Source organism: Panthera tigris, chromosome A1 (genome assembly GCF_018350195.1).
Source record: "Panthera tigris isolate Pti1 chromosome A1, P.tigris_Pti1_mat1.1, whole genome shotgun sequence".
NCBI lineage: Eukaryota > Metazoa > Chordata > Mammalia > Carnivora > Felidae > Panthera > Panthera tigris.
Genome location: NC_056660.1, coordinates 162,316,556 through 162,329,410, shown reverse-complemented (window position 1 = coordinate 162,329,410; position 12,855 = coordinate 162,316,556). Strand labels below are relative to the sequence as shown.

The 12,855-nt window shown below is 35.2% G+C and overlaps 1 protein-coding gene across 5 annotated transcripts in view; it reads left to right on the top strand.

Annotated features, from left to right (window-relative positions):
- Positions 1 to 12,855, top strand: part of SLCO6A1 (solute carrier organic anion transporter family member 6A1) — a 94,447-nt gene that overhangs the window by 26,823 nt on the left and 54,769 nt on the right. For all 5 annotated transcript variants that reach the window (XM_042990776.1, XM_007078888.2, XM_042990775.1 and 2 more), the window contains exon 7: positions 2,278 to 2,422. In XM_042990776.1, coding sequence (XP_042846710.1) covers positions 2,278 to 2,422 — 145 coding nt within the window. The remainder of the gene's footprint in view (positions 1 to 2,277; positions 2,423 to 12,855) is intronic.

Genomic DNA, 12,855 nt, shown 5'->3' with positions numbered 1-12,855 from the left:
AAAAAAACAACACAGTTAATGCTAAACCGTGAAAGACATATCTTGTGACATAGAGGTAGGAAAGGTTAAACAAGTTTGCAGTATTGTAAAATACGAAGTAAAAATTTATGGATCAAAGATTTCGGTTCTATGAAGGAAACCGTAGACAATGTTAAAAGATGAGTGACAGTTCTTTCAACCCAACAAGAGATTGGTATTTAGAATGAACAAATTATTGGAAAATCTGTGTAGGAATTTCAGAAAGCCTAATAAAAATATGAATAGACAGTTTGCACACAGTAACAAATCCTAAATAGCTATGAATTACATGAAGAAATGCTCAATTGGATTTGAATTTAAGGAAGCATATTGTGGCACTGCTTCACATCCATCAGCATGGCTAAATTTTAAAAGCCAGCTAATAATATCAAGTGTTTGTGATTATGTGGGGTGTACCAGTTATCTACTGCTACATGACAAACCACCCCAAAACTTAGTGGCTTAAAATAATAAAACATGATTTTGTTCATTAATCAGCAGTTTTGTCAGGCCTTGCTCCTTTCAAATATACTTTTTTTAATGTTTATTTTTGAGAGAGAGAGAGAGACAGAGTGTGAGCAGGGGAGGAGCAGAGAGAGAGGGAGACACAAAATAGGAAACAGCATCCAGGATCTGAGCTGCCATCACAGATCCTGATGCAGGGCTGGAACTCACAACCTATGAGATCATGACCTGAGCCTAAGTCAGCCACTTAACCCACTGAGCCGCTAAGGTACTCTATGGCTTATCCCTTTCAGATCGACTTGTCAGCTAAAGTAAAGTCTGGAAAATAAAATCGTCTGGAGGCTTATTTACTCAAATATTAGCTTTTGGTACTGGTTGTTTGCTGAAATACCCACAGATGGCCTCTCCATCTGATCTGGGCTTTCTTATAACATGGTGAAAGAGTTCCAAGGCCAGAGTCCTAAGAGAGTGGGAGTACATAGCAGAAGTCAGATTGTCATTTTATGACCCAACATCAGAAGTCATGCTGCATCACATGCTTTGTTGAGACAGTCATAAAGGACTTTTCCAAGGTCATTGTCTCCTGATGAGAGAATGGCAAAATTCTGGAAGGGAATGTGGAACTGAAAATATTGCTTTAATGGATTTTATAAAAAGTATAAGTTGCTACATGAAGAAAATAGAACTCTCTTACATTATGGTGGGATTGTTTTGGGAAAAAAATTCTAGAGAAATGATGTACTAAATGTCAATGCCCTAGCAATCCCGTTCTAGAGTATGTATTTCCAAAGGCGTTCTACCCTAGTCCTTGATGGTGCATGCACAGGGATGTTTAATGTAGCCTTGTTTGTGACAGTGGGAGTGGAACTGAGCCTAAGCATTTAATGCTGTGGGAGTGGATGAGTATGGTGGAATCACACTTTGTAAAGTTAGCACTCAGAAGATGAGTTAAATTAATATACAGAATATGTTTAGATTAAAAAAGTGGTGTTTAGGACTAGAAAAAAAATTAAGTTATTTTAAGAATATACAAATAAAACACCACTGAAAATTTCAAAGATATGTACATATATAGGAAATACAGAAATCTGTTTGAAAATTAATACTTTAATGTTAATTATTGTCATGTTAATTACTATGTATAGTGTAGTAGTATGATAGGTAATAGTAAACCATGACTATACATCTTTGTCAGGTTTCTCAGTAAGTTCCAAAAAATTGACTAAAATGCAGAATTTAAATGACTTTACTCTATATGGAATTCCCGGGAGTAAAATATTATAGAATCTTAATTGTGTGTAATACTAGTGATTTTCCTTGAGTGTTGCTTAAATTATCTTTGTTTCATTTTTTAGTTAAGTAAAAAAATTTGTTAAGGAAAAAAAGTAGATAAAAGTAAAGGGGCATTCTAGACATCTGGTTAATGGCATCTAGTTTCCCTTAAGTTTCCTAGCAAACGGCCAGACTTACAAATAAAAATTTTAGAGGTAGAATTACAAATAAAAATGGTTTAAACACTACATGTCTTTAACAGTATTTGTATACTGGTGAATTGCAAATTTATATATATATATATATATATATATATATATATATATATGCACATTTTATATATATATGCAATATATATGTATATTATATACGTATATATATTATACATATAATAATGCATTTCCAGTTTAGATTGTGAAAGGTAAAATTTTGTTGATTGCTCATTAACATATGAGTGAATAAATCTGTTTTTCTTTACCTAACAACATAAAATAATTTGAATATGACTTATTTCTATTTCAGGTTCTGATGAAGAATCCAGTATTTATATGCCTAGCTCTGACCAAAGCTTCAGAATCTTTAGTTCTTATTGGAGCTTCTGAATTTTTGCCTATATATATAGAAAATCAGTTTGTATTAACACGCACCACAGCAACTAAAATCGCAGGTAGACCTTTTCAGCTCATTGTATTCATTTTGAAGTTTTTATATAAAGTTTTCTTATATGCATTTAGGAAATATTTCAAATAAACATAAAGCAGGAGTAATAGCATTTACTCAAGTTTTATTTTATTTTATCTTATTTTTCTTTTCAGTGATTTTATGTATTACTCAGTGCTCATCAGAATAGTATACTCTTTTTTTAAAATTTTTTTTTAACGTTTATTTATTTTTGAGACAGAGAGAGAGACAGAGTATGAACGGGGGAGGGTCAGAGAGAGAGGGAGACACAGAATCTGAAACAGGCTCCAGGCTCTGAGCTGTCAGCACAGGGCCCAATGAGGGGCTTGAACTCACTGGCCGCAAGATCATGACCTGAGCCGAAGTTGGACGCTCAACCAACTGAGCCACTCAGGCGCCCCCGCAATAGTATACTCTTAATCCCCCTTTATTTCACTATGTTCCTCTCCCAACCTCTGGCAACCCCCAGCTTGGTATCTGTATTTAAAGTCTGGGGTTTTTTTGTCCCTTTTGTACTTTGTTCATTTGTTTTGTTTCTTAAATTCCACGTATGAGTGAGATGTTATGGTATCTGTTTTCTATGACTGACTTGCTTCACTTAGCATTATACCCTCAAGTTCCATCCATACTGTTGTGAGCAGCAAGATTTCATTCTTTTTTATGGCTGAGTAATATTCCATCATATTTCACATTCTATCACATCTTCTTTACCCATAGGGGCTGCATCTATAATTTGGTTTTGTAAATAATTCTGGAATAAACATAGGGAGGCGTATATCCTTTTGAATCAGTGTTTCTGTATTCTTTGGATAAATAGCCAGTAGTGGAATTACCTGATCATAAACTAATGCTAATTTTAATTTTTTGAAGACCTCAAAAAATACTGTCTTCCACAGTTGCTGCACCAGTTTTCATTCCCATCAACAGCATACACAGGTTCATTTTTGTTCCACATCTTTGCCAACACTTGTTATTTCTTGTGTTATTGATTCTAGCCATTATGACGGGTGTGGATTGATATCTGATTGTGGTTTTGATTTGCATTTCCCTGATGATGAGTGGTGTTGAACATCTTTTCATGTGTCTGAAATGTGTCTCTTGTAGGCAACATATAAGTGTTTTCTTGATAGATTCAGTCACACTGTGTCTTTTGATGGGAAAATTTAGACTATTTACATTTAAAGTAATTATTGATAGGTGGGGCATCCGGGTGGCTCAGTTGATTAAGCATCCAACTTTAGCTCAGGTCATGACCTCACAACTTGTGGGTTGGAGCCCCATGTCAGGCTGTGTGCTGACAGCTCAGAGCCTGGAGCCTGCTGTAGGTTCTGTGTCTCCCTCTCTCTCTGCCCCTCTCCTGCTCATGCTCTCTCTCTCTCTCTCTCTCTCTCAAAAATAAATAAATATTAAAAAAATATTTTAAAAATTAAAAAAATAATTATTGATAGGTAATTACCTATAAAAAGTATTGCCATTTTGTTTATTGTTTTCTGTTTATTTTTATAGTTCTTCTCTGTTCCTTTCTTCCTGTAATTGATGACTTTTTTAGTGTTATGTTTGGATTACTTTCACTTTATTTTTTTATATGTCATTATAGTTTTTTGGTTTGTGGTTACCATTAGATTTATATATAACATCCTAAGTATACGACAGTCTGTATTAGGTTGATGGTTGCTTTAATTTGAGCACATTCTAAAAACACAATATTTTTACTCTGTACCTTCCATGTTCTATATATATGCTTTTGCATTTTTAAATTTTATGAATCCCTTAACTAATTTTTTAGATGTAATTAATTTTACTATTTTTGTCTTTACCCTTCATACTAGATTTATAGGTGATTGGTCTGTAGTTTTATTATACATTTGCTTGTGGGCACCTGGGTGGCTCAGTCAGTTGAGCATCTGACTTTGGCTCAGGTCGTGATCTCACAGTTTGTGGGTTCAAGCCCTGTGTCAGGCTCTGTGCCAACAGCTCAGAGCCTAGAACCCGCTTTGGATTCTGTGTCTTCCTCTCTCTCTGCCCCTCCCCCACTCATGTTCTGTCTCTCTTGCTCTCAAAAATAAGTAATAAAACATTAAGAAAATTAAAAAAAAAAAGATTTGTTTTTACCAGTGAATTCTTTTTCCTTTTATAATTCCTTCTGGTTCTGCCTTTTTATTTTCCACTTAAAGAAATCCTTTTAACATTTCTTACAAGGCTAGTTTAGTGGTGATGAATTCTTAACTTTTGTTTGGGAAATTCGTTTTCTTTCCACCATATCTGGATGATAAATTTTCTGGGTAAAGTATTCTTGGTTGAAGTTTTTTTTTTTTTTTTCTTTCAGCACTTTGCATATTTATGCTACTCTCTTCTGGTCTGTAATTTTCTGCTGAAAAATCAGCAGGTAGCCTTGTAGGGTTTCCCTTACCCTTTATATGTAACTAGTTGCTTTTTCTTGCTGCTTTTAGGATTCTTTTTGTTTTTAATTTTTGACATTTTAATTATTATATGTCTTGGTATGTACCTTCTTGGCTTCATCTTGTTTTCTACTTCTACACTGTTCCCTCTCTCACTTCTCTTCCTTACTCCTTATAGATAGCCACTATTCTAAAGTTAGAGTGCAATGTTCCCAAACAAGTTTGTATATTTTTACTGCTTATAAGCCTATCTGTGGACAATCTATTTCTAAAATTCATACATTTTCTTGCATATATTCTTCTCCCACTTTCATTTCCAATTACATCTACCCCATTCATGTTGTTGTCTATTTAATGCTGTGGAATTCTATTTTATGAAAACACCACTGTTTATTTATCCATTATCATATTAATGGACATGGAGTTACCTCTAACTTTTCACTCTTCCAAACAATGCCATAGTGAAAAGGCTGTATGTGTCTACTTGTGCAGATCTGTAAAAGTTGATCTAGGTTGAGACATTAAAAGGGAATTGCTATTGTGTACATCTTCAGTTACTAGATATTAAGAATTGGCTCTCCAAAAGAGGTTGCAATTGGTATTAAATATTTTAAGATTCTGGCATTAATGAGAAAGTCATGAATATTGTCATATATTTTATGCTGTAAAAAGCCAAGGATACATGCAAATACTTTTAGGGCAACCAGTAACAGTAAAAAAAAAAAAAATAAAATAAAAAAATAAATTAAAAAAAGTAAAAAAATATTAATTTGGAAATTTTGATTAAAATTAAAAAAAAAACAAGAAAGGAAAGAAATGAGGAACATAAAACACGTGGGCCAAATAAGAACAAATGTTAAAATATGCACAAATTTTGACTATCAGCCTATTATGGAGTAGATTTTATGAAACAGGAAACACCATTGTCAGACTGCACATAGGCCAAAATCTCAAAACATAGCTGTTTTTAAGGGCCATAATGACAATATTTTTCCATGAATCTGCCATATTGTTTGCTGTTCTGATAAATCTAATCAAGAGATTGGGACTAAATTTATTCAGTTTCCTACAGTGTTTAAATAAGGATAATATCAACAAAAGTCCAAACAAAGGGTAAGGCCACATGTAATACTGGCCTCAACCATGCTGGCAAGATCTTGGCCCCAACCAGCTAAATAAATCCCTTGGCCCTCATGGTCTACCTTAGAAAACAAGATGGATTTCTCCTTAAGTTTCTGTATTTACCTTTTTAATTAGCCTGAATTATTAATCCAGTAAAACAGAAAGTATTAGCAATAGTGTATGTTCTACCTTGGGCTAAAAAGATGAAGTTTTGGGCAATTCTGTCATCCAAATTAGTATTGATCAGTGGCTGATGCTGATCAGAATGTTTTCCAAGGCTGTGGTGTCACTGATTATTTCAATTAAAGTCAGGAACAAATTTTGTACCACCTTTTCTGATTGGATTACTCTTATACTGATAACTGCCCTCAGGTGCATATAAATAATGTGTCAGTAATCCCTCCTGGAGGCTCCTGTCAGAGAGATTTCCACAGTCTTCTGAGGGCTATTTGATCTACTGGTGGTATTTCTTTAAGCACTTCAAGATTTCTTACGAATATCCCTATGGCTTGAATATACCATTTCATTTAGTTGTGAATCTGATTGGTGAATCCCAGAATGAAATGTAAGTCCACAGAATCACAATGACTGCATGGGTCAGGGCTTCAGTTTTGACAAGAAGCCAGTAGTAAGCTAAGAGTTGTTTTTCCTACCTACCTATTTCAGGGAGTCAGTGAATCCAAACCCCAAGGGATTTTCCTGAATGGAGGCTGGCTCCCTCTTCCAGAGGCTCCAGTACACAAAATCTCTATAGATTTCCAGCTCCAATGGGTCATTAGGTTTGTGGTACCTCAAAGCAGGAAGAAGTATGCCATAGCTTCTTGATTAGCTTCAAAAGTAGGTCGGGATTACACTCACTGTAGGTTAGCTGATAGAAAAGACCACTAGAGTAGAATATCCACATGAGTCACCTACTGTCTCAAATACTCAGAGTCCAAAGCTATGCTATAATCCCTTTTGGTCAGGGGGAAGGAGAACAACAATTTGTCTTTAATTGCCAGAGAGATTGAGCATTGTGAATCTGTCTACATAGTTCCCCCAAAACTTGATGAGCATTCTTATGGGTTTTGTTGGGCTTTATCAGTCATCTTTGCTGATGAAAGTGTGATAACACCAAAGTCAGAGCTTTTGAGTCTGAGACTTCTGACTCTCCATCCTACTGAACATTTATCTATCATTGAAAGCTTTTGGCATCAGATGATAATGGTACTCACAATGAATCCTTATCTACCCCATTGTAGTAAATATCAGGGGAGTTTAGGGTGTACTGAAAATGTATAGTTATGGCCTTGCAGCATGAATGAGAATTGGTTTTTGTCTTTGGTTCCTAATGGGATAAAAAAGAAGGTTTTGGCAATGTCCAAGATAACATCTCAAGTACCATTTGTGTATGCCATAAATTTAGTTACCTCAGATGTTTGGAACTTCAAGAGGTATAGGAGCAACAAATGAGTTTAATTGGTGGTTAATCTGCTATAAATCTCAATTCCCTAATAAGGGACTATGTTTTCACTGGACATAAGGTCTGGTGAATTGAGTTATTGCTCAAATCCTATTCTCTTACTACCCCTGCTTCCTTTAAATCCATAATCAAAGCTGAGATTTCCCTTTCTCCTCCTGGGATTCTATGTTGTTTCCATTAGACCATACAAGAGGAGACAGGCACACAGGTTCGGGTAAAAATTTATGTGTTTCACTTTTACTTTTGGAGTTTAGGAGCATAAATAATACAAGTTTGTAAAATATAATTACCAATTATACATTTTGGAATTGAAGCCATAGCATTAGTATATTGAAGTTACCACCAAAAGTACATTAAAGTTGTCCAAAGCCTCACTCACAAGATCATTTTACCTCCTTTTCTGAGGCATTTTAAGAGTCCAAATTCCATTCAATGTCTTATTTATGGTTTTACATAGGAAAATGTCTTTCTTAGGGAAATATTCCAGAGATGGTCACAACCCTAAAGCAAAACAACTGTTAGATGTTTTACTTTTGTCTTAGACTGGGTCCAAGGTTGACAGAAGAGACTGCAGGAGGAACTGGGCCCTCAGACAACCCAGCTCTGGCCAATTCACATTAACAAGCAATTGTGAACTCTACTGTCTCATCAGCAAAGCAAATCAGATCAGCTTCTAATGATTCACTGGTTTTCATCTATAGTGGTTGCATATTTCCCTCCTTTCCCTCTAAACCTAATTTGTTGAAAGTTTTTGTCAGATGCTTTCCTGCATTTGTTGAAATTGTCATTATAATTGTACACCTTTATAACTGTTGTCTGAAATCAGGAGAAATCCTCTAACCAGGATGAATCTTAGTAGTAGTTGTTACAAAGGGATAGGTCTAGGATTTTTATAGTTTCAGGTCTCACATTTAGGTCCTTAATCCATTTTGAGTTTATTTTTATATAGTGTAAGAGAGTGGTCCATATTTTCATTTTTTTTACCTGTCATGTCCAGTTTCCCATCACCATTTATTGAAGAGACTGTGTTTTCCTCATTGTGTATTTTTTTAATGTTTTATTTATTTTTGAGAGAAGGATTGAACAGGGTAGGGGTGGAGAGAGAGGGAGACAGAGGATCCAAGTGGGCTCTGTGCTGACAGCAGCGAGCCTGATGTGGGGCTCAAATTCATGAACTGTGAGATCATGACCTGAGCCAAAGTCTGATGCTCAACCAATGGAGCCACCCAAGCACCCCCTTCCCATTGCATATTGTTTCCTGCTTTGTTGAAGATTAATTGACCATATAGTTTTGGGTTTATTTCTGGGTTTTATATTATGTTCTATTGATCTATTTTGTACTAGTAACATAGTATTTTGATCACTAGAACTTTGTAATATAACTTGAAGTCAGGAATTGTGATGCCTCCAGCTTTGCTTTTCTTTTTCAGCATTGCTTTGGCTATTTGGGATCTTTTGTGGTTTCATACAAATTTTAGGACTGTTCTACCTCTGTGAAAAATGATGTTGGTGTTTTGACAGGGATTGCATTAAATGCATAGGTTGCTTTGGGTAGTATAGACATTTAAAAATTTTTTTTTCTTCTGATCAATGAGCATGGTATGTCTTTCCATTTTTGTGTGTCATCTTCAATTTCCTACATCAGTGTTTTATAGTTTTCACGTTACAGATCTTTTACCTCTTTGGTTAAGTTTATTATTAGGTATTTTATTATTTTTGGTGCAGTTGTAAATGACATTGTTTTCTAATTTTTTCTCTCTACTGCTACATTCTTAGTGTATAGAAATGCAACAGATTTCTGTATATTAATTTTGTCTCCTGTGACTTTCCTGAATTCATTTATCATTCTAGTAGCTTTTTTGGTGGTCTTTAAAGTTTTCTATAGGTAGCATCATGTAATCTGCATATAGTGAAAATTTTACTTCTTCTTTACTAATTTGAATGCCTTTTGTTTCTGTTTGATGTCTGATTGCTGTGGTTAGGACTTCTCGTACTATGTTGAATAAAGTGGTGAGAGTAGACATCCTTATCTTTTTCCTGACTTTGGGGGAAAAGCTCTGTTTTTCCCCATTGCGGATGATGTTGGCTGTGAGTTTTCTCATATAAGGCCTTTATTATGTTGAGATATATTCCCTCTAAACCTACTTTGTTGAGAGTTTTTATTATGGATAAATGTTATACTTTGTAAGATGCTTTCCTGCATTTGTTGAAATGATCATATATGGTTTTTATCCTCTTATTGATGTGATGCATCACATTGATTAAATTGTGAATATTGAACCACCTTTGCATTCTGACAATAATTACCACTTGATTGTGGTTAGTTATTTTTCAATGTATTGTTGAATTGTTTGGCAATATTTTGTTCAGGATTTTTTGCATCTATCTTCATCAGAGATATTGACCTATTATTCTTTTCTTTAGTGTGTCTTTATCTGGTTTTGGTATCTTATGAATGAATTTGGGTTTTCCTTCCTCTTCTATTGTTTGGAAAAGTTTGAGAAGAATAGGTATTCACTCTTCTTTTAATGTTTGGTAGAATTCACCTGTGGAGCCCTCTGGTTTTGGGTTTCTTTCTGGGTTTGCAAAATTTTGTTTGTGGGAGTTTTTTAATTACTTATTGAATTTCATTGTTGGTAATTAGTCTTTCAAGCTTTATATATCTTCTTGTTTCAGTTTTGGTAGGTTATATGTTTCCAGGAATTTATCCATTTCTTTTAAGTCATCAGATTTGTTGGCATGTAATTTTTCATAATATTCTCTTATAATCCTTTGTATTTCTGTGGTGTCTGTCATTTGTTATTTTCCTCTTTTATTTATTATTTTATTTGATTCTTTTTTATTATGAGTCTGGCTAGAGGTTTATCAATTTTGTTATCTTTTCAAAGAACCAGCTCCTGGTCTTATTGATCTTCTCTCTCTCTCTCTCTCTCTCTCTCTCTCTCTCTTTCTGTATCACTTATTTCTGTTCTGATCTTTATTATTCCCTTCCTTCTGCTGGTTTGGGGTTTTGTTTGTTGTTGTTTTTTTCTAGCTCCTTTAGGTGTAAGATTAGGTGGTTAATTTGAGATTTTTCTTGCTTCTTGAAGTAGATCTGTATTGCTAAAAACTTTCCTCTTAGAACCACTTTTGCTGCTTCCCAAAGATTTTGGACTGTTGCTATTTCCTTTTTGTTTTTTGCCATGTAATTTTTGGTTTCCTCTTTGATTTTTTTGGTTGACCCATTCATTGTTTAGTAGTAGTATGTTATTTAACCTCCATGTATTTGTGGTCTTTCCAGACTTTTTATTATGGTTTACTTCTTGTTTTATAGTATTGTGGTCAGAAAGATACATATTATGACATACCTTTTTTTTAGTTTGTTGAGACTTGTTTTGTGGCTTACTATGTGATTTATTCATGTGCACTTGAATGTTCCATGTGCACCTGAAAAGAATGTGTATGATACTGTTTTAGGATGGAATAATGTTCTGAATGTATCTGTTTTTTTTTTTCAATATATGAAGTTTATTGTCAAATTGGTTTCCATACAACACCCAGTGCTCATCCCAACAGGTGCCCTCCTCAGTACCCATCACCAACCCTCCTCTCCCTCCAACCCCCCATCAACCCTCAGTTTGTTCTCAGTTTTTAAGAGTCTCTTATGCTTTGGCTCTCTCCCACTCTAACCTCTTTTTTTTTTTTTTCTCTTCCCCTCCCCCATGGGTTTCTGTTAAGTTTCTCAGGATCCACATAAGAGTGAAAACATATGGTATCTGTCTTACTCTGTATGGCTTATTTCACTTAGCATAACACTCTCCAGTTCCATCCATGTTGCTACAAAGGGCCATATTTCATTCTTTCTCGTTGCCACATAGTACTCCATTGTGTATATAAACCACAATTTCTTTATCCATTCATCAGTTAATGGACATTTAGGCTCTTTCCATAATTTGGCTATTGTTGAGAGTGCTGCTATAAACATTGGGGTACAAGTGCCCCTAGGCATCAGTACTCCTGTATCCCTTGGGTAAATTCCTAGCAGTGCTATTGCTGGGTCATAGGGTAGGTCTATTTTTAATTTTCTGAGGAACCTCCACACTGCTTTCCAGAGTGGCTGCACCAATTTGCATTCCCACCAACAGTGCAAGAGGGTTCCCGTTTCTCCACATCCTCTCCAGCATCTATAGTCTCCTGATTTGTTCATTTTGTCCACTCTGACTGGCGTGAGGTGATATCTGAGTGTGGTTTTGATTTGTATTTCCCTGATGAGGAGTGACGTTGAGCACCTTTTCGTGTGCCTGTTGGCCATCCGGATGTCTTCTTTAGAGAAGTGTCTATTCATGTTTTCTGCTCATTTCTTCACTGGGTTATTTGTTTTTCGGGTGTGGAGTTTGGTGAGCTCTTTATAGATTTTGGATACTAGTCCTTTGTCCGATATGTCATTTGCAAATATCTTTTCCCATTCCGTTGGTTGCCTTTTAGTTTTGTTGGTTGTTTCCTTTGCTGTGCAGAAGCTTTTTATCTTCATAAGGTCCCAGTAGTTCATTTTTGCTTTTAATTCCCTTGCCTTTGGGGATGTGTCAAGTTAGAAATTGCTATAACTGAGGTCAGAGAGGTCTTTTCCTGCTTTCTCCTCTCGGGTTTTGATGGTTTCCTTTCTCACATTCAGGTCCTTTGTCCATTTTTGAGTTTATTTTTGTGAATGGTATGAGAAAGTGGTCTAGTTTCAATCTTCTGCATGTTGCTGTCCAGTTCTCCCAGTACCATTTGTTAAAGGGACTGTCTTTTTTCCGTTGGATATTCTTTCCTGCTTTGTCAAAGACTAGTTGGCCATGCGTTTGTGGGTCTAGTTCTGCGGTTTCTATTCTATTCCATTGGTCTGTGTGTCTGTTTTTGTGCCAATACCATGCTGTCTTGATGATTATAGCTTTGTAGTAGAGGCTAAAGTCTGGGATTGTGATGCCTCCTGCTTTGGTCTTCTTCTTCAAAATTACTTTAGCTATTCGGGACCTTTTGTGGTTCTATATGAATTTTAGGATTGCTTGTTCTAGTTTCAAGAAGAATGCTGGTGGAATTTTGATTGGGATTGCATTGAATGTGTAGATAGCTTTGGGTAGTATTGACATTTTGGCAATATTTATTCTTCCAATCCATGAGCATGGAATGTTTTTTCATTTCTTTATATCTTCTTCAAATTCCTTCATAAACTTCTATAGTTTTCAGCATACAGATCTTTTACATGTTTGGTTAGATTTATTCCTAGGTATTTTATGCTTCTTGGTGCAATTATGAATGGGATCGGTTTCTTTGTCTTTCTGTTGCTTCATTATTCGTGTATAAGAATGCAACATTGATTTTGTATCCTGCAACTTTCATGTATCAGTTCTAGCAGACTTCTGGTGGAGTCTATCGGATTTTCCATGTATAATATCATGTCATCTGCAAAAAGTGAAA